The 22,063-nt window shown below is 39.5% G+C and overlaps 1 protein-coding gene and 1 long non-coding RNA gene across 3 annotated transcripts in view; one reads left to right on the top strand and one right to left on the bottom strand.

The window, feature by feature from the left end:
• The window catches only part of LOC120457476 (GILT-like protein 1), an 88,835-nt gene extending 82,386 nt beyond the window's left edge, over positions 1–6,449 (bottom strand). For both annotated transcript variants that reach the window (XM_039645029.2, XM_039645028.1), the window contains exon 1: positions 6,293–6,449. In XM_039645029.2, the coding sequence (XP_039500963.1) occupies positions 6,293–6,400 (108 nt within the window). In that variant the 5' untranslated portion in view covers positions 6,401–6,449. The remainder of the gene's footprint in view (positions 1–6,292) is intronic.
• Positions 6,450–20,342: 13,893 nt separating this feature from the next.
• Positions 20,343–21,095, top strand: LOC120457494. The gene is made up of 4 exons (XR_005616978.1): positions 20,343–20,445; positions 20,529–20,714; positions 20,773–20,840; positions 20,895–21,095. It is a non-coding gene; the product is annotated as an uncharacterized LOC120457494 (long non-coding RNA).
• The last annotated feature ends 968 nt before the right edge of the window (positions 21,096–22,063 follow it).

The raw sequence follows: 22,063 nt of genomic DNA, 5'->3' as shown, positions 1-22,063 counted from the left end.
ATATCAAAACATTTTTCAAAAGTGTGGGCGTGGCAGTTGTAGGCGGTTTGTGGGCGTTAGAGTGGGCGTGGCAACTTGAATCGACAAACTTGCGCTGCTTCTATGTCTCTGGAGTCTGTATGTTTAATCTCAAATTTCTAGCTTTTGTAGTTCCTGAGATCTCGACGTTCATACGGACGGACAGACGGATATGGCCAGATCGACTCGGCTATTGATCCTGATCAAGAATATATATACTTTATATGGTCGGAAACCCTTCCTTCTGCCTGTTACATACTTTTCAACGAATCTAGTATACCCTTTTACTCTACGAGTAACGGGTATAAAAATGTATTATATTTAACAAAAAATACATATATAAATAATATATATAATAATTTATAATATAAATATGTGTATTTGAAAATAACTTCATAATATTACGTTATTTTTCAAAATGAGGGAGATATTGTATGCACATTAAAAACATAATAAACACATCTATAACATGCATACAGTCCTTGCACATTGTAAGATGTCCTTGCAATATTAGGCATAAAAGCCTGTTTATTGATATAGTTAGACTTGTTGTAGTAGTTAGTAGTAAAGACTTAACAACTTGACAACTTGATGACGATTGATCCTCCGACACACCAACTTCTATGCTCGGACTTCTTTTACTACTTCACAACTTGACTCTATCTTCACAATCCTAATTTTCCAGCACACGAAGCTTGAAAAAATTGTATATACTTAGCGGAAACAGGGGCGACTACTGGGTTTCTTACCTATGATTTCAGCGCTCTTGAGGTGTTTCTGCACCCACCATCTGCATTTCCCCATTTCCATTATCTCCATTTCAGTGAGTTCTGTTTGGCCAACGCAATTCAGCTCAAGCCAAACTGTCAGCTGTAGTTAGCTGTCACATTAATATGCCGCCAAACCCATTCCTAGAAGCATCAGTATGTAGTTCGGTTTGTTGCTTCCCTGTTATACAACTGCAGGCCAGGTTTATTCGACAGTATATCCTTTAGCTGTTTGGCTTCAAAAATAAACTCGGTGTCTTTCTGTAACAAGTGTGTCAGCGGTTTGGCTATTATTGCATACCCTCCTAAAAATTTTCGAAAATCCTGTTAATCCTAAGAACGCTTGGACATTTTAATGTTCTTGGGTCGGGTAAACTTCTTTTTTTCTTTCCTGGCCAGGTTTTGCCGTCCTCCACTGTGTGACCCAAAAAGATGATCCTCTTTACCAAGAAAGATAATTTGTTCCACTTAATGCGCAATCCATTTTTAACTCCCTCCTCCAGGACTTTCTTTAACTGGACTATGCACTCCCCGTTTGTTTGAGCGAATATGATTATATCGTCAACGTAAATCTGCGTGACATCTTTTTGTATCAAGTTTTGAAAAATGGCAATGACAAAACGGTTAAACACGGCAAACCGTGCAAAATCCAAACGGTGCTTTGCAGAACTCAAATAAATCCTCCTTGGTTTTAAGAGCAGTGTAGCTACGACTAGACTCTTCGATCGGTACATGTAAGAAGCTGTTCTCGAGATCCATGACAGTGATTTTGCAGATTGCAGATTTTCTAGCAGTTGCAGTTTTCTAGCAGCGAAACTTTCTCTGATAACCATCCTGTTCAGCTGACGGAAATCAAACAAATTCTGTTTGTTCCGTATTTCTTCTTCACTATCACTGTCTTGCAAAATTTCATGATGACCTCCGAACTTTTTCATTCTTATGCCAATCGTCCACTTGGTCTCTTACTGCGGCCGCTTCCATAGCTGAATACCGACTTGGTTGGTGACGTAATGGTTTTATTTTTTCGTCCGGTACGATCCTCGTTTGTACAGGACACTTGATTGGAGATTCAGCTGGCTTGTAATTGTCGACCAACGGTTGAATTATACGCTTAAATTGTTCAGAAACGCTTAAGTTATTTTTGGTCATGACAATATTGTATATACTTAGCTCATTATGTCCAGCGCTGTCTGGTCGCGCTGAAAGTTCGTAAATGTTTTACGCCGGTCAGTTTACTAAAAACAGAGTTGCAAGCAATTGACACATCCGCTCCAGTGTCCACCAGACAATTTATTTCAACTCCGTTCACGTTTATCGCTTTATGTCGTTTTAAAGAATAAACCACCTGCACAGATCTGGATACTTTTGGACACTCCCTTGTAATATGTTTCACGCCTTCACATTTAAAGCATTTTGTATCTGTCTTGCAAACCTTTCTCAAGTGCTCAGCTGACCAGCAATTAAAGCAACGAGTACTTCGGAGACTGGCATTGTAAGTGTTTTTCTTGTCACCACTGTACGACTAGGCTTGATTGGACATGCACTTTCATTGGTTTATTATTTAAATTTATCAGAACCGAAATATGATCAGGCAAGAATGCCGATCCGTGTCAGCACTTTGGGCATGCGCGACCAACTGCTCGCTTATGTATGTATACGACACTCGTTTTCTCTTTAGATATACATATGTATATAGATATAGATATATATATGTATGTATATAAGCTATATGTGCTTGGGCGGCTACTCCGCGTAGCTTTTAAGCCCTTAGAGACTCATTCAATAAAAGTACAGAACAGCGACGAGTAGAGTCCCTCTCTCAATAATAAAGAACGAACTAAAAATCATTTGGAATATCATGGAAATCGGACAAACAATACACTTTCTAAGCCCACAAGCCGCCCAAAACTGCCACTCGCACACTTTTGAAACATTTCTTTATTTTTATACCCGTTACTCGTAGAGTAAAAGGGTATACTAGATTCGTTGAAAAGTATGTAACAGGCAGAAGGAAGGGTTTCCGACCATATAAAGTATATATATTCTTGATCAGGACCAATAGCCGAGTCGATATGACCATGTCCGTCTGTCCGTCTGTCTGTCCGTCCGTATGAACGCTGTGATCTCAGGAACTACAAAAGCTAGAAAGTTGAGATTAAGCATACAGACTCCAGAGACATAGACGCAGCGCAAGTTTGTCTATTCATGTTGCCACGCCCACTCTAACGCCCACAAACCGCCCAAAACTGCCACGCCCACACTTTTGAAAAATGTTTTGATATTTTTTCATTTTGTATTGGTTATGTAAATTTCTATCGATTTGCCAAAAAACTTTTTGCCACGCCCACTCTAACGCCCACAAACCGCCCAAAGCTGCTACTCCCACACTTTTGAAAAATGTTTTGATATTTTTTCATTTTTGTATTAGTCTTGTAAATTTCTATCGATTTGCCAAAAAACTTTCTGCCACGCCCACTATAACGCCTACAAACCGCCAAAAACTGTGTTTAAGACTCTCCTCCCTTCCACTAGCTGAGTAACGGGTATCAGATAGTCGGGGAACTCGACTATAGCGTTCTCTCTTGTTTTATTTAACTTTTGCTTATTTATTTTTCTATTAATATCATCCGGAAAATACTAGGTCAATTGATAAGTCGCCGGCCTGCCATAGTGAAGAAATACATATGTTTAAATTATACCATATGTTTTTTAGTAAAAAAAACAAAGCATGTGTATTGATGTGATAGATATTTGTCAGTGCATTTTGAGTGAAGCTACTTTTGCTATTGTGAAGAAAATGGATTAAGAGAAAGGAAAATACAGTTGATTCAAAAACTTGCATCGTTAATGAGTTTTTGGACACTGGCCTAGGAAAATTAACCATTTAGGATTGGTATGCTAAGCTTAGACGTGGTGAAATGAGCACAGAGGAGGGTTAAAAGACTGGACGCCCAAGAGAGTTGTTATTAACAAAAACGTCAAAAAAAAAAACCTACAAAACTATATTGGATGACCGTAAACTAAAATTTAATGAAATAGCTGGGACTCTAATGATATCAACTGAGCGTGTACTTCAGATAATTCACGAATGTTAGATTATGAGAAAGCTCTGTATAAAGTGTGCCGCGCGAGCTCACTTTTGAACAAGTGTTTTGAACAGTGTTTCAAGATGTTTAGGCGTAATAAACCCGAGTTTTTTCGATATGTGACAATTGATGAAACATAGCTCTACCATCTAGCACACGATGAACCCTCTCCCAAGCGATCAAAAACGGTCGGCTGGCAAGGTCATGGCGTCTGTATTTTGGGATGCGCGTGGAATAATTTTCATTTATTACATTGAAAAAAGAAGGACCATGAACAGTTGTTATTGGACAAACGGTATAATCGCCGGACGAAATCGCAAAAAATTGGCCGCATTTGAATGAAAAGAAAGGACTTTTTCACCAAGAATTGTCTTGGTCACAAGTTAACGATGACAAAAATTCATGAATTGGTCTTCAAATTGCTTCCGCATCCAGCGAATTCTCCAGATCTAGCACCCAGAGACCTTTTCCTGTTTCCACATCTCAAAAGAATGCTCGCTGGGAAAAAAAATTTTAACGAATTAAGAGGTGATCAGAGCAACTAATTCGTCTAATTTGAAGCAGAGGAGAAATTGTACTACAATTATGAGTGTCGTGTATTACCCTTGTTAGGAACTATGTTGCAAAAAAAAAACAAGAGAGAACACTATACCATTGGGAGTGCAAAGGAGAGATTTCAACACTGACTGCTATTGACGCATTGTGGGCGTAAGAATGGGCGTGGCGAAATTGTGTTTGGCAAATCGGTATAAATTTACATGACCAATAAAAAAATATCAATTAATACATTTTTAAGAAGAGTGGGTCGGAAAAGCGTTCTCCTCCCTGTAAAAACTTTTAAACGATTGTAGTATACACCGATTAACGATTTTAAATCTTTCAGAATTGGACTCGATTTATAAAATATTACTAAAGAATAAAATAGCAAAGAAAAACATTTATTTTTGAAGGTTGGTTTATTTTGAAATTTTAAAAAGTGCTGTAAAAAAATACGAAAAAATATAAAACAAGAGGGAACACTAAGTCGAGTTCCCCGACTATCTGATACCCGTTACTCAGCTAGTGAAATTGGGAAGGAGGCTCTTCAACACTAACAGTTTTTTGCGGTTTGTGGCCGTTAGAGTGGGCGTGGCAAAAAGTTTTTCTGCAGAAATTTACATTACTGACAAAATATCAAAACATTTTACAAAAGGGTGGGAGTCGCAGCTTTGGGCGGTTTGTGGGCGTTAGAGTGGGCGTGGCAACATGAATCGACAAACTAGCGCTGCGTCTATGTTACTGGAGTCTGGATGCTGCATCTGAACTTTCTAGCTTTTAAGTCAGGACAGACAGAAGTCGGACAGACGGACATGGCCAGATCAACGCGGCTATTGATCCTGATCAAGAATATATATACTTCATATGGTCGGAAACGCTTCCTATTGCCTGTTACATACTTTTTAACGAATCTAGTATACCCTTTTACTCTAGGGGTAACGGGTATAAAACGATTTTTTATTTTAAAACAAGAGAGAAAGCTATAGTCGAGTTCCCCGACCATCATATACCCGTTACTCAGCTAGTGGAAGGGAGAAGAAGGGTCTTAAACACAGTTTTTGGCGGTTTGTAGGCGTTATAGTGTGCGTGGCAGAAGTTTTTTGGCAAATCGATAGAAATTTACAAGACCAATACAAAAATGAAAAAATATCAAAACATTTTTCAAAAGTGTGGGCGTAGCAGATTTGGGCGGTTTGTGGGCGTTACAGTAGGCGTGGCAAAAAGTGTTTTGGCAAATCGATAGAAATTTACAAGACCAATACAAAAATGTAAAAATATCAAAACATTTTTCAAAAGTGTGGGAGTGGAAGTTTTGGGCGGTTTGTGGGCGTAAGAGTGGGCGTGGCAACATGAATCGACAAACTTGCGCTGCGTCTATGTCTCTGGAGTGTGTATGCTTAATCTCAACTTTCTAGCTTTTGTAGTTCCTGAGATCACAGCGTTCATACGGACGGACAGACAGACGGACATGGTCATATCGACTCGGCTATTGATCCTGATCAAGAATATATATACTTTATATGGTCGAAAACAATTCCTTCTGCCTGTTACATACTTTTCAACGAATCTAGTATACCCTTTTACTCTACGAGTAACGGGAATAAAAATGACATTTTTTCGTAGGGTATGTATGTATATGAGAAAATTATTAGTTTGAATATAATCTATAAATTTTTTGTTTGTTTTTTATTATCTAATATCGGTCCGAATCCTTGGCAAACCATAGCAAAATTTATTTAAAGACGGAGGACAGTCTAGATTAAATGCGTAAGGAAAAACTTGCCCTAATTAATTAATTATAATTAATAATAATCAATCAAGACAAATTTATTAATTGTAAAACCCTAAAAGCATTATCTATCTAATTAAACGATAAATACTTACTGTTAAAACTGGGAGAGTTGAATACCTCAATAGTATTATGAACAAACTAATGACTAATGCAACGGCCACAAATAATTTAATATGAGAACGTTTAAGTGCCGGCAGCATTTCCACAAAGTACTTTCCCTCCTGCTAAATTGATAAAAAAAAATGGACAGAAACTTACATAGACGAATAGTTCATCGGCTTAAAGATACTAGGTTTTTAGAATTATATCTTAGTTCCACCCTGCTCTTTTTATAAGAAAGATTCAATTTTAATGTTCTATTCTATGGAATTCATCAACAATATTTTCCGTTTTACGTCATTTTCTTCCTATTACATCAGAATCAGAATGGTTACAAGTAACATAATTTTATTAAGTTCGTACAAACTATGTTGTGAAACCCTAAAAATTATTTATAATTTTATCGATTTATATATTTTCTATTTATATGAGCGACAGATGATAACCAAAAGTCGCTTCATTTGTTGTGTTTGCTCTGTGAGCATCTGATAAATATATCGATATAGTCATGGTGTATGATACATTCATATCGCTAAATTTTTGGTCCGAATATTAAATATACAGGCATGCTTCGGTAATCGTAATTTTTTTTCGATTAGAGGCAAATTGTACGATTTCGTTTTTAGGTGCTCTGGTTTTCGCAAGATTCTTGGTATCGTTTTGCTATCGGAATGTTTCGTTTCTCATCACTTCTTGCTGCTCAAACACCTGGTTTATTTTATTTGTGAAAATCAAACAACGTGAAAAATGCCTTTTATTTTTGCAATAGCTTGTTTTGAAGCCAGGAGAAGGCAAAAATTGGAGGTCTTGTAAAAATCTTGCGCGGCCACCTTTACCACAGTTTTAATTCCGATGTTCGCACTTACTTTTTTAATTAATTATTGAATTCTATCGCGATAGCTTTTGGCAACGTACTTTTGACCCTTACCAAATCGTAAATTGTTGTTGCCGACGACAACATTTTGTTTAAATTTTTTATAAAATAATAATTAAAGTGTCATAATGATTTTGTGGTGATGTGGAATAAAAGTCAATAGACCACTGAGTAAACTTAGTAAATAAGTTCTGATTTTATATAAAACAAGAGAGAACGCTATAGTCGAGTTCCCCGACTATCTGATACCCGTTACTCAGCTAGTGTAAGTGCAGTCAGTTTTTGGCGGTTTGTGGGCGTTAGAGTGGGCGTGGCCAAAAGTTTTTTGGCAAATAGATAAAAATTTACAAGACTAATACAAAAGTGTGGGCGTGGCAGCTTCGGGCGGTTTGTGGGCGTTACAGTGGGCGTGGCAAAAAGTTTTTTTGCAAATCGATAGATATTTACAAGACCAATACAAAAATGAAAAAATATTAAAACATTTTTCAAAAATGTGGGCGTGGCAGTTTTGGGCGGTTTGTGGGCGTTAGAGTGGGCGTGGCAACCTGAATCGACAAACTTGCGCTGCGTCTATGTCCCTGGAGTCTGTACACTCAATCTCAACTTTCTAGCTTTTGTAGTTCCTGAGATCTCGACGTTCATACGGACAGACGGACAGACGGCCAGACGACAGACAGACGGACGGAAAGACGGACGGAAAGACGGACATGGCCAGATCGACTCGGCTACTGATCCTGATCAAGAATATATATACTTTATATGGCCGGAAACGCTTCCTTCTGCCTGTTACATACTTTTCAACGAATCTAGTATACCCTTTTACTCTACGAGTAACGGGTATAAAAATAAGTAAAAATTCAACCTTCGGGGCCAAGCAAAAATATACATTTAAGGACATGGTTTTAAAAAAATCGATATTTTAATTATAAATTTAATGTTTTTTGTAAAATGTTTTGCAACATCGATATTTTCGTAGTTTCAAATGCCTAACTGATAGTTAGGAAATCAATGATATTAATGGCCAAAAACTGTCAGTGTTGAAGACTCTCCTTCGCACTTTCACTAGCTGAGTAAGGGGTATCAGATAGTCGGGGAACTCGACTATAGCGTTCTATCTGGTATTTGTTTTATTTTTTATGATTAACGAACTTGTGAATTGGTGTGTTTTTGGAAAAAATTAGGTTTTGTGATAGCTTGGCTATTTGTAGGTCTCGTTTTATATCTGAAGAGGGAATATTTTATTCGTAGAGTAAGTTGTTTGTTGGGGTGGAGCGAGGGCTAGACGGATTCCGAAGTTGAATGGTGTTTTTATTTTGTTTATAACAAATTTTTTTGGATACGGCCGTTGCCTTCGCGACATCTAGTAGTGTATACGTGTTAAAATTCAATTTAAGACTAGATAGACATTTTATTATATTTAGCTTATTGTGGAGTTTGGGTAAAGTTTATGTGTGTGTTCCATATATATTTATTGTTTATGGGCATTCCAAGAATTTTTAAAAAAGTAACTGTAGGAATTTCGATTTTGTTGCAGCTAATCTTGCTTTTTACATATGTGGAGGTGTTTGTATTTGGATAGGGATAGCGATGCTCCTGAGTGGGAGGCCAAATTTTCTATATCGTTTAATAGGTTGTCTAATCTGAAGTTTGTATTTGTGTTTTTATCGAAATTTATTATAAGAAAGAAATCGTCGGCGTATGCATTAAATTTTATTTCTTTGTGTAGGGATATGATGTTAGATAGTTTATTGAGAGCCATGAATAGTATTACGGGTATGGGTGAACCTTAACGGATTCCGTTGAATAGGGGTAATGGTTTTGATGTATGCGGACCGACGCGGATAGTTATTTTTCTGTTACTCATGAAGGTTTTTATGTAGTTAATTATTTTGAGGCCTGTTTTCCATTCCTGCAATTGGTGGATTATGTAGAGCACACCTACTCGATTAAAGGCTCTTGAAAAATCAAGAGTGACGACGGAGGTGTGCATTTTTGACTTCGTTATGCGATAGTCTACATTTGTCTTTTTTAAATCCGTATTGGTTGTCGTTAAGTAGGTTGTTATGTGCCACTAGCCAGCCACCAGAGTCTTTTTGCTATTATTTTATATAGCGTTATTGATAAACAACAGTTGAGAGAGATTGGTCGGTATAAAAAAGTTTTTCTTTTGTCGGTGTTCGATTTGAGGATTGGGATGATTAGACTTGTTTTGTAGGCTTGTGGTATGTGGCTACTGAATATTTTATTAAATAGTTTTGTTGTTCTGCTTTTTATTGTGGGGGAGCTAGTTTTTATCATTCGATATGAAATTCTATTAAGTCCTGGAGCAGATCCATTTAATGTTTGTAGGGCTGAGATAAGTTATGTTTTCTTCTGTGGTTTGGGATATTGGGAGGTTGTATAGTTATGTAGGTTATTTCTATATTAATGTTTCGGAACTCCTCTAAAAAGTTCAATTCGCCGGAGAGGTCAAAAAAGTATTGTGCAAATATGTTAGCAAATTCGTTCCCAGTTGGCTTTTTTTAGTTTAAAAAAGGGTCTGCTGAATTTTTGTATATTGGTTGTTGGGAATAGGGTCGTGATAATAGGTAAATGGTCGCTACCATGAAGGTAGTAGTATTTCAAACTTGGCGTGAAGGCTAGGATTGGAAAGAAGAGTGTGAGGTCGATGTGTGTGTAAGTTTGTGTGTTGAAAAGTGTGAGTAGATTTGTCTTTTAACAGAATAAGTGGCGTATTGTCAATGAAACTTTGAGTTATTTTCCTTCGTGTACTTGTTCTTGGGGAGCCCAGGATGGGTGCCATCCATTAAAATCTCCCGGGCTAAAGGCCCTAATCTAAAATACTGTTGTGATACTTGCCTAGGAGTTGCGAATGAAATGCAGCTTTTTATGCGCCAAACTAAAGGTGGCTTGAAAGGACTGATCAGCAGTTTTGGCGTGGCTAGAGATAGTTTTCGTCGAGCTGATGATCTTTCTGCGCTTGATTCACAATTTAATAGCCTCAAACTATTAGAAGAATCTCCAAGGCGCAAGAAAGCCGCTGGTGGTAGGCTGCCTAAGGGTAATGCCCCGCAACCTTCGGCAAGTGATCAACAGGCCTCCACAGCTGATCAGTTGACGATCGCAGCAAACCCTCAAATGTTGCTTAGATGGGCAGCTAAAAAAGATTCGGTGCAATACGATCAATCGGTTGTGGAGGGAGTCCAGCCTGGGATTGCTACAGATTCCGTTTTGTCCGCACTGGTTTCTCAACCGGTGATTCCACCCGTCCCGAATTGTTTACCACTACAAAGAATTATTGAGTCCGGACTACCGGCTCAAGTCGGCACTTCAGAAATACAACCTGCAGTGCCAAAACCCCTCTCGGTGGTTCCACTAATGAAACAAATTTTTGTTTCTCGGCTTTCCCCTGATCAAACATCATCTGATGTACTGTCTTATAATATATACAAGACAAAACAAAAGCCGACAACATAAAAGTGGAAAAATTTAACTTTTCTTATGCTAGGGACTCTTATCTTTCAAGATAACTGTCCCAAATGAGCTATTCTCAACCATATGTTCTGGTGATTTTTGGCCGGAAAGTATGATTGTGAAAGAGTTTGAAGCTAAGATTAAAAATAGAAAAAAAGGGCCCGTGGGAATTAAACTTCCCACAAGTGGCCAGATCACTGCCCCATTCTCCTCTACAACTTTTACTTCTTTATCTTCAAAAAACTAAAATGTAGTCTCACTATCTGTTATCAAAATGTAAGAGGCTTGTGTAGTAAGCTAACTAATTTGTATTCTAATAGCCTTTCCTTTGCATCCCATATTATTGTGTTTACAGAGACTTGGTTAAAACCGGAGATACTTAACTCCGAAGTTTTCCCAGGTATGTACACAGTTTACAGGCATGATCGTCCCTCCAGGCGGGGAGGGGGAGTCCTAATTGCTGTTAGGTCTACCCTCACGTCAGAGGAGGTACTTTTTGATGAGTTCCGTAACTTAGAATTCTTATGCGTAAAGCTGCCATTTTCTGATAGCTATGTTTATATTACGTGCTCGTACATTCCGCCGTCTTCTGAATTTCCTGAATATATTAACCATTTGTCCGCTATCCAATCCGTTTCAAACAGACTGTCCGATAGGGACCAACTAGTTGTTCTAGGTGACTTTAATATACCAGACACTAAGTGTCCACAGAAGAACAGTCGAATATTCTCCTGCATATAGCACAGCATGACTTTATTGACGGCCTGCTTGCCATATCGTTGTCGCAAGTTAATTATATTCGATATTCTCTTGGTCGTTTATTGGATCTATGTGTTGTTACAAGTCCTGAAAGTGTGTTTCTGACTAGAGTAGCACCTCTTAGTCAACCAGAAGATCCATACCATCCAACTTTCGAGGTGACAATCGACACTGGTACCGTAATAAAAGAGAGGCCAAAAAAGTCAACCAAACGAATTCATTGTTTTCGTAAGGCAAACTTTCGGAGGCTACATCTTTTTATATCTGGCTTTAATTGGTCCAATCTATATTCTTGCAGCATAATGGCCGATGCCATAGATATTTTTTATACTGCAATTAAATCATTTTTCAACTCTTGTGTTCCGATATACTATCCGTCTACCTCTAACAAACCTCCTTGGTTTAAAATTTAAAAATACCGGTTCTAAATCTACATTCTCTAAATATGTAAGTGGTTAAATTTACCGTGCTTAACGCTCAGTGTTATAAAAATTATTTAAACCGTTGTAAGTTCCAGTTCGCACAGGATCCCAAACAGTTTTATAATTTCGTTAACACTAAGCGCAAAACAACCAGTTACCCTTCCTCGCTATTTTTTGAAAATACTTCGGTAACATCGGATCAGGCAATAGCCGATCTATTTGCCAAGTTTTTTCAAACTACATATTCTACGTTACCTCATCTGAACGGCCTTACTCTTACGCGGTATCAAGTCAAATTTAATATTCTATCCCACCTTAAACGAAAGCTCACTGCTTTATGATCTTCAGCGAGTTAAGCCTGTCTATTCGCCAGGTCAAGATGGAATTCCAGGCTGTGTGCTTAGATTCTGTGCGGAAGCCTTGTGCAAGCCTCTACTAAAACTGTTTAACTTATCTATGGAATCTACACAGTTCCCCCAAATATGGAAGGAGTCCTTTGTGATCCCTCTGCATAAAAAAGGTAGCAAATCGGATGCAAGCAATTACAGAGGAATCTCCAAATTGTCTGCTATCCCTAAGCTTTAGCTTAGATTCTGTGCGGAAGCCTTGTGCAAGCCTCTACTAAAACTGTTTAACTTATCTCTGGAATCTACACAGTTCCCCCAAATATGGAGGGAGTCCTTTGTGATCCCTCTCCATAAAAAAGGTAGCAAATCGAATGCAAGCAATTACAGAGGAATCTCCAAATTGTCTGCTATCCCTAAGCTTTTGAAAACGTTATCACTCCTCATTTGCAGCACCTTTGTAGGTCAATTATATCACCATGTCAGCATGGGTTCATGAAACGCAGATCAACAACTACTAACCTTCTGGAGCTAACCTCCTTCGTAGTACAGGGCTTCAAAAATAATCTTCAAACATATGTCATTTATACGGATTTTAGTAAAGCATTCGACTCTGTTAATCATTCACTTTTAATAAAAAACTTGATTTATTAGGTTTCCCTGTTGATCTCCTAAATTGGATTCTAAGTTATCTGAATGGCAGGACGCAACGGGGCCTCTTTAAAAATTCTCTTTCTTGTATTCTCCGAGTCACATCCGGCGTCCCACAAGGGAGCCACCTAGGTCCGCTCCTTTTTATCTTAATTATTAACGACCTTCCTTTAATAATAAATCATTCGCGTGTACTAATGTACGCTGATGATGTAAAATTATGCTTGCAATAAGAAGACATTTCTCGCCATTTGGACTTACAATCCGATCTAGATTGCTTTCAAACCTGGTGACGTGATAGCGTATTAAACTTAAATGGCTCTAAGTGTAAAGTTATGACATTTTATCGTGCCAACTCAATGCACGCAAACTAACACTTTAAATCGTTACATGATCCTTACATGACCAAAACCTTATTTATTTCTCTAGTCTGTCCGATCCTCGAGTATGGATCACCTGTTTGGAGTCCACAATATGAAGTTTACTCGGACCGCATTGAATCGGTTCAAAAGAACTTCTTACTTTTTGCCTTACGGCGTCTTAATTGGGATGCAAACCGTAGATTACCTCCTTATTCGAATAGATTAATGTTAATTAACTTACCCTCCTTAGCTAACCGTAGAACGATGCTTGGAACAGTCTTTATTTTTAACCTTATTCGTGGTTAAGTGGATAGTCCCGACTTGGTTAGTCGGCTAAACTTCACTGTTCCAAGCAGATTTACTAGAAATTACGTACCTCTAATTTTAAATCATTGTAGATCTAACTATGAGTTGCATGATCCCTACAGAGTATTACGTTCTGACTATAATAGATTCTATCCTATTATCTATAATTCTGACTCTCTGCCGTTTTTAAAGCGATCAATTCTAACGTACTTAACGAATTCTTAGATATTACTACTAGCATACATATATTTCCTCGTCCTTTAATGTCTTCTATATCGCGTCTATCTGCCCGCGATTCGAGCCGTACGATACACGGCAGCGCCCTCGGTCGGTTGGGCGGGAGGTGTGGCCGTGGGACTCGCGCGTCAAAAAAAAAAAAAAAAAAAAAAAAAAAAAAAAAATTGTTCTCTATCTGGTCCATGCAGATCGGTGCCAACGCTAGCCAAATCAGGATTCTTTTCGGAAACTTCAACAGCCAATATAGATTTTTCATTAAACGTAGTAAGTGATTTTGATGTTATTTTCACACCGACTCCCTGGCTCAAAATATCTCGACCAATCAGAGCGTCATACTTAATATAATTGTCTAACACTACATGAAACAATATTTCATATGAACGTTTACGAATCAAAACATTGGCCAATATCTGCAAGGTGCTACAAATAGTATTGCTACCAAGACCCCTTAAAATAACTACGTTGCCCATTCTGGATCCAGATAGCCTCTGCGAAGTAGCCTCCTTGATGAGTGAACACTCAGCTCCAGAATCAAAACAAAATTGGAACGACTCACCAGATTGAGAAAACGTTCCTACAGGTTCAAAAATGGTACAGATGTTGACATCTTTTACAATGTTGTTTTTGGAAGACGACGAACGCTCCTGACGATCAGGACATACAGCTTTTCCGCAATTGAAACAAGTCAAAGTAGACCGGTCTTTCCCTGAAGGTTGCTTGCCGGGTGGCTGGACGTGCACTGCCATTGTTTTTGATCGACAGTCCGCCTTTTTGTGACCAGGCTTTCCGCAGTTGTGACACTTAAAGTGGGGCTTAGCTCGTTTTCCTGGCGGCTCTGATGTACCATCGTTTGAAAGGTGGCTCGGTTTGGCGTCAAATGAATAGGCCTTCAGTTCTTGATGCAGCTCGTTCCGAGTGTTGATGTCGGAAGTGAAAACTAAACGCCTGTCAATTCCAGCTGCATGCGCCAGTGTAATGGACACTGCAATTTGCTCCACACTCAGCGTCTTCCATTTGGCCATAAGCGAAGTAACCATTCGGCTTCCATATAACGAAAGGCACTTGCCTTCCGCGGGGCGTCCATTTAGCAGATTCATAAAAGCTGCCGCTAATGTTTCTGTTCCCGCAAAATGTTGCAGAAACAATTCTGGGAACTGTGTCCATGATATACCAGGAAAGCAAGTTTGTGACAGCCAATGAGACGCGCTTCCTTCCAGTGATTTACTGAGGGTCATCACAAGAGCGCTGCCTTCCAGTTGGTTTTCAGACAAGATGTAGTTCACCGTTGAACACCAGGATTGGGCGTCTGATCCCGCACGTTCAGGATTAAACCTGGGCAATACCACAGCAAACGATTCTTTTGGCTCTCTTTGTGAGTGTTGCACTTGTTTCAGAAGTTCACAAAAATTTCGATTTTGCGACTCTAAAATTGTCAGCAAACTATTTTCTATGCATACAAAGGACTCCTTCCATATTTGGGGGAACTGTGTAGATTCCAGAGATAAGTTAAACAGTTTTAGTAGAGGCTTGCACAAGGCTTCCGCACAGAATCTAAGCACACAGCCTGGAATTCCGTCTTGACCTGGCGAATAGACAGGCTTAACTCGCTGAAGATCATAAAGCAGTAAGCTTTCGTTTAAAGTGTTACAGAATATTAAATTTGACTTTGATACCGCGTAAGAGTAAGGCCGTTCAGAATGAGGTAACGTAGAATATGTAGTTTGAAAAAACTTGGCAAATAGATCGGCTATTGCCTGATCCGATGTTACCGAATTATTTTCAAAAAATAGCGAGGAAGGGTAACTGGTTGTTTTGCGCTTAGTGTTAACGAAATTATAAAACTGTTTGGGATCCTGTGCGAACTGGAACTTACAACGGTTTAAATAATTCTTATAACACTGAGCGTTAAGCACGGTAAAATTTAACCGAGCACTTACATATTTAGAGAATGTAGATTCAGAACCGGTATTTTTAAATTTTATATAAAGTCTGGTCTTAACATTTCTTAGATGTGTCAAGTCTTTATTAAACCAAGGAGTTTTGTTAGAGGTAGACGGATAGTATATCGGAACACAAGAGTTGAAAAATGATTTAATTGCAGTATAAAAAATATCTATGGCATCGGCCATTATGTTGCAAGAATATAGATCGGACCAATTAAAGCCAGATATAAAAAGATGTAGCCTCCGAAAGTTTGCCTTACGAAAACAATGAATTCGTTTGCTTGACTTTTTTGGCCTCTCTTTTATTACGGTTCCAGTGTCGATTGTCACCTCGAAAGTAGGATGGTATGGATCTTCTTGTTGACTAAGAGGTGCTACTCTAGTCAGAAACACACTTTCAGGACTTGTAACAAAACATAGATCCAATAAACGACCAAGAGAATTTCGAATATAATTAACTTGCGACAACGATATGGCAAGCAAGCCGTCAATAAAGTCATGCTGTGCTATATGCAGGAGAATATTCGACTGTTCTTCTGTGGACCACTTAGTGTCTGGTATATTAAAGTCACCTAGAACAACTAGTTGGTCCCTATCGGACAGTCTGCTTGAAACGGATTGGATAGCGGACAAATGGTTAATATATTCAGGAATTTCAGAAGACGGCGGAATGTACGAGCACTTAATATAAACATAGCTATCAGATGATGACAGCTTTACGCATAAGAATTCTAAGTTACGGAACTCATCAAAAAGTACCTCCTCTGACGTGAGGGTAGACCTAACAGCAATTAGGACTCCCCCTCCCCGCCTGGAGGGACGATCATGCCTGTAAACTGTGTACATACCTGGGAAAACTTCGGAGTTAAGTATCTCCGGTTTTAACCAAGTCTCTGTAAACACAATAATATGGGATGCAAAGGAAAGGCTATTAGAATACAAATTAGTTAGCTTACTACACAAGCCTCTTACATTTTGATAACAGATAGTGAGACTAGATTTTAGTTTTTTTTTAGATAAAGAAGTAGAAGTAGTAGAGGAGAATGGGGCAGTGATCTGGCCACTTGTGGGAAGTTTAATTCCCACGGGCCCTTTTTTTCTATTTTTAATCTTAGCTTCAAACTCTTTCACAATCATACTTTCCGGCCAAAAATCACCTGAACATATGGTTGAGAATAGTTCATTTGGGACAGTTATCTTGAAAGATGAGATGTCCCTAGCATAAGAAAAGTTAAATTTTTCCACTTTTATGTTGTCGGCTTTTGTTTTGTATATAAGACAGTACATCAGATGATGTTTGATCAGGGGAAAGCCGAGAAACAAAAATTTGTTTCTTTAGTGGAACCACCGAGAGGGGTTTTGGCACTGCAGGTTGTATTTCTGAAGTGCCGACTTGAGCCGGTAGTCCGGACTCAATAATTCTTTGTGGTGGTAAACAATTCGGGACGGGTGGAATCACCGGTTGAGAAACCAGTGCGGACAAAACGGAATCTGTAGCAATCCCAGGCTGGACTCCCTCTACAACCGATTGATCGGATTGCACCGAATCTTTTTTAGCTGCCGATCTAAGCAACATTTGCGGGTTTGCTGCGATCGTCAACTGATCAGCTGTGGAGTCCTGTTGATCACTTGCCGAAGGTTGCGGGGCATTCCCCTTCCCCAGCGGCTTTCTTGCGCTTTGGAGATTCTTCTAATAGTTTGAGGCTATTAAATTGTGAATCAAGCGCAGAAAGAAGATCATCAGCTCGACGAAAACTATCTCTAGCCACGCCAAAACTGCTGATCAGTACTTTCAAGCCACCTTTAGTTTGGCGCATAAAGAGCTGCATTTTATTTGCAACTCCTAGTCAAGTATCACAACAGTATTTTAGATTAGGGCCTTTAGCTAGGTCATCACTTGTTCGGCCGTTAGAACCAGCACACTTAGTGTGTACCATTCTACCACATAGCCAACAGGTCATTTTTGGCTGCTCAGGCTTTATTACCTGACGGCATTTGTTATGGAAGCAGACAACATTGGTTTCCATGTTTAATTGGGTTTTGACCACTGTACCAAAAGACAAAATCAGAAAATGTGCAGTCTGCACTTTAGGATTTTGTGTGGGAGAGCGAGAGAGCGGGTGCACCGTGCAGTTAAGTACAAAAACAATACCAAACAGCACTACGGACAACGCACGAAAGAGAGAGTAAACAAAACGCAAAGACAGAAAGAGAACAGATTGAATTAATTTATTAAAATAATTCACTTATCACAAAAGATTCACTCGCGAAGCGAACGGAACTTTAACTAGTACGGATTACGAAATTGAATTATTATAGAATTTGTTAAATTCCACCGCTGGATTTAGCAAAACAAAAATAAGTTCGAAGCGCAGAAAAAAAACACGACCGTTCGCTTTGAAGCTAGAAATGGTGCTTATTTTTACACCATTAGTAAATATAAGTATATTTTTGTAACAATGGTAACTGAAGGGTGTCAGGTTTAAAGAAAAATATTTTATTCTTTCAGGTAATTTATTTCGTTAATTAAAATTAAATATTTTGTGACAGGCCTTAAAAAATCTTTGGTCACAGTACAGCACAACACCTACCCTATAGGGGTTGGCACTGAATGTAGAAAAAATATAAATAATTTACGGCTGCCGTCCAGCGGATGCTAAATCTCAGTTTTGAATCCGTTTTGATCCGAATCAGTGTTGCTGAATAGAGTTTTGATGGAAATGGTTGTATTTTAAATAACGAACTGCTCGCTGACCAAATGCTTCGGGTCGGGACCCCGAGTCTGAATTCTAAAAGTCCATCATTTGGAGAAATGTCTTACATAATGGGCTTTATTAACATTATTCCCGTCGCCTAGAACGGCCAATTAACGTGCCTACTTTTAGGTTGAGATCGACGGTAGGTCCACGACAAGCTACCTTACACCTGGCTGTCTGCCTTGAGCATGTGCACGCCGATCCAATTCCTTCAACAGCGGCTGGCCTTTCTCGGTCGGCTTCAGCACTTCATTAGGCAACCGCATCATGTCGAGAAAACCGTTTCGGATCTCCTCCCTCAGCAATTGGCCAGCTCCGGACTCATGCGATGCGCAGTACGACTCTGCTGCGGTGTCCCTTACGTAACTCTGCCTTTCCTGATCCTGAACCCGCGGCTGACCCATTTCCTCGAAGATGGTCTTAGATTCAAATTCCTTGGCGAGCGGTGATCCTGACCAGGAGCCGGTTGATCCCTAATCCGACCAACTTGGCCACCGGCGTTCTGGGTAGACCCCCAGACAGCCACAAACGCGATAATCCGGCCGCCCCCTCGACAACTGTTGACCAGACCAGCAGGACCTTTCGACCTCAAATGGTGGTCTTGCCCAGCCCCCTAACGCTTATTCTTTGACATTATTTGCATTAATAAAATAAATAAATACGCCTAACGATATTGAATTGAATGGAAATAAATATGAAAATAAGTAGGATAACACAAGCTATACCAAAACAAAAAAAAACAAGGTAAATGAAAGCCAACAGAACACTGAACAAAGTTTTCTAGTCCCTACTTCACAGACCACCAATTTTTATATTTCCTTTTCGATATTTAAACTGGGGAGATGAAACTAGTCATCGCAGGTGAACTTCCGACCGAGGGGGGTGTTTTACACATTAAGTGCGCTATTCTTTTTCATTTTGTTTCTTACTCCGCCGCGGTATCTTTCCATTACACACACACTCTACTCACTCAGGTCTTTAGTAATTGCCATGTATTTATAATTTCCAGTATGCCATTCCAAGTATTATTAAAGTCCAGTATGCCATTCCAAGTTCCACCACAAATTTTAGCAGTAGACCCTGGCCGTTTTTATTGCTTTTGTTGTAGGCTCCTGCCTCACGGTCGCCATGTATTAATAAGGTCACTGTTTGGTTATTCGGGTGATTATTTTATTTAGTGGAGCAGGGAAGGTCCCGCTCCATTCGAAGTTTTTATGATCTTCATACAAAGGTTTCTTAGTCTAATTTGAGGAGCAGACGCTTATATGCATATCTTATATATATATATATGAAATGTCGGCGAGCCACGGTGCTGGAGGAGGAGGAGTGCTATAGGCACACATATTAAGCGATCAGCGTTTGGCCAACGTGAGAATGCTGACTATGCATTTAGGTATGTTAGCCTTCAAGTGGATGCTCGTATTACGCGTACTTGGGCTGCACTGTTTATGCACACTTTGCAACAGAGTGCTACAATGTGCTTGTATGTTATGATTACAGTGGTAAACTGGATAAATTTTGGTTGCTGCCAAGGGATGGCTAAATCTGGATCCAGCAGCAAATTTTCAGCTTTTATTGCTGCAAAGCCGCCTGTCCTGCCTGTCACCCCATTCCGCAATTGCAATCAAGCCTGGAAGCCAGACGCCGTCGTCTCGACAATTTCTTTTGTTTTATATTGGGTGTCATTATGTTACGAACTGCTTGAATCTCTTATTTGGGGCAATTCCTCTTACCACACAGCTCGCAACATCCATATCGATAACTATCGACGTCTCACAACTCTACACATCTACGATCCCTAATACGTAAACAAACAGAAAAAGGTAAACAAATGCATTGAATTCGAAAAAATGACGAAACCTTTAAGTTTCGGTGGCCACAGATGTCGTGCGCACCCACCCAACCTAGGATGCCCGGAGGATTTACCGGACATCACCCATTATCGATACGTCAGCGTCGCTCCAGACGACTACGACGGCTCCATCTCCCTTACAGTGAACACTCACTCAAACATTCTGGTAAGCTCTCATTTTATAATAAACATAAACATAATTATACTAATGCTCATAGCATACAAATTTCCTTATCAAAACCTCATTAGGCTGTAATCAACCTTTTTCGTCAACTGCTTATGAAACGGTAAAAGCGACAAGTCTAGAAAGCCTTTAAGACAGCGCCTAAAATTGCCCTCAATTGGCGGTGCTTTTAAAGACGGTTTCTAAAACGGACGTTTACATACCTAATCCTGAGGAGCTCCAAGGGACAAGAAGGGATGTGCGAATCAAACGTGAGTATGTGTTATATTTCCCTGACGGACTAACTAAATTCTCGCCACCCAAATTTAGCGGCAATGTTCCACGACGACGACAATTCGGGCTCGCGTTTGACTCCGGATTGATTAACCAAGATCGAGGTAAGTTGAACAAAGAATTAATATAAATAAACCTAATTTAGTTTTAAATGTTAGCCCCAGGACTAGCAATCGACGACTGTCGAAGGAAATTGCGGCTCCAATGAACATGGCCCTCCCCGCGCTCAGTAAATAGTAGGCTTGGAACGGACACACCGGCGATATCGGGATCGTTCCCGGGAGGATGGTGGATTTGGATCTTACTCCGTAATGCCTGGCGGGCGGGTAAGTTCTCCCAATATGAATGAATTCCAAAGCGGCGAGGCTGGCGGTTGCTCCAAGTAAGATGTTTTTTGCCGACTTCCAATAAAAAGTTTGCCGGAGAACCTTTATGTTGGGACCCCGGTTATTATACACGTTACTCGTAGAGTAAAAGGGTATACTAGATTCGTTGAAAAGTATGTAACAGGCAGAAGGAAGCGTTTCCGACCATATAAGGTATATATATTCTTGATCAGGATCAAAAGCCGAGTCGATCTGGCCATGTCCGTCTGTCCGTCTGTCCGTCTGTCTGTCCGTCCGTCTGTCCGTCCATCACTCTACGAGTAACGGTTATAATAATGGAATGCCATGAGAGAGAACCAATGATAGAAGCGGACGTGATTGCAACAAGCGGCAAAAACGTTAACATCAATGAAAACTTATTCTTACCTTACTCCGTGTATTATCCCTTATTTGATTAATTAATTAAAGTATACCTAATACCATAGCGTTTCGATTCTTCAATTCCTGGCCAAACTGAAAGCTTACACACTTATGCATCGCAAACCAAATTTCTTGGTGTGTATGTGACATTCTCAGAAGTGGGATAAGATAGTGCGCAATAAGTGAAATCGTGCGAAAAATTACCGTATAAAAAAAGCAAAGAAACGAAGCAACGAACATTCCTCCAAAGAAGGATTACGTCAGCAAGAAAGACCTGCAACATAAATGCAGAGATGCAGGACTCTCAACGTCGGGAAATCGTGAAGACATATTGAAGAGACTAAATGCCCATAACAGTGACGACGAGTACGCGCGTTACTCGTAGAGTAAGAGGGTATACTAGATTCGTTGAAAAGTATGTAACAGGCCGACCATTTTTGGCCATGTCCGTCTGTCCGTCCGTATGAACGTCGAGATCTCAGGAACTACAAAAGCTAGAAAATTGAGATTAGGCATACAGACTCCAGAGACATAGAAGCAGCGCAGGTTTGTCGATTCATGTTGCCACGCCCACTCTAACG

The sequence above is a fragment of the Drosophila santomea genome, unplaced genomic scaffold, assembly GCF_016746245.2.
Source record: "Drosophila santomea strain STO CAGO 1482 unplaced genomic scaffold, Prin_Dsan_1.1 Segkk101_quiver_pilon_scaf, whole genome shotgun sequence".
NCBI classification, from domain to species: domain Eukaryota; kingdom Metazoa; phylum Arthropoda; class Insecta; order Diptera; family Drosophilidae; genus Drosophila; species Drosophila santomea.
This window is presented reverse-complemented; position numbering and strand designations above follow the sequence as displayed.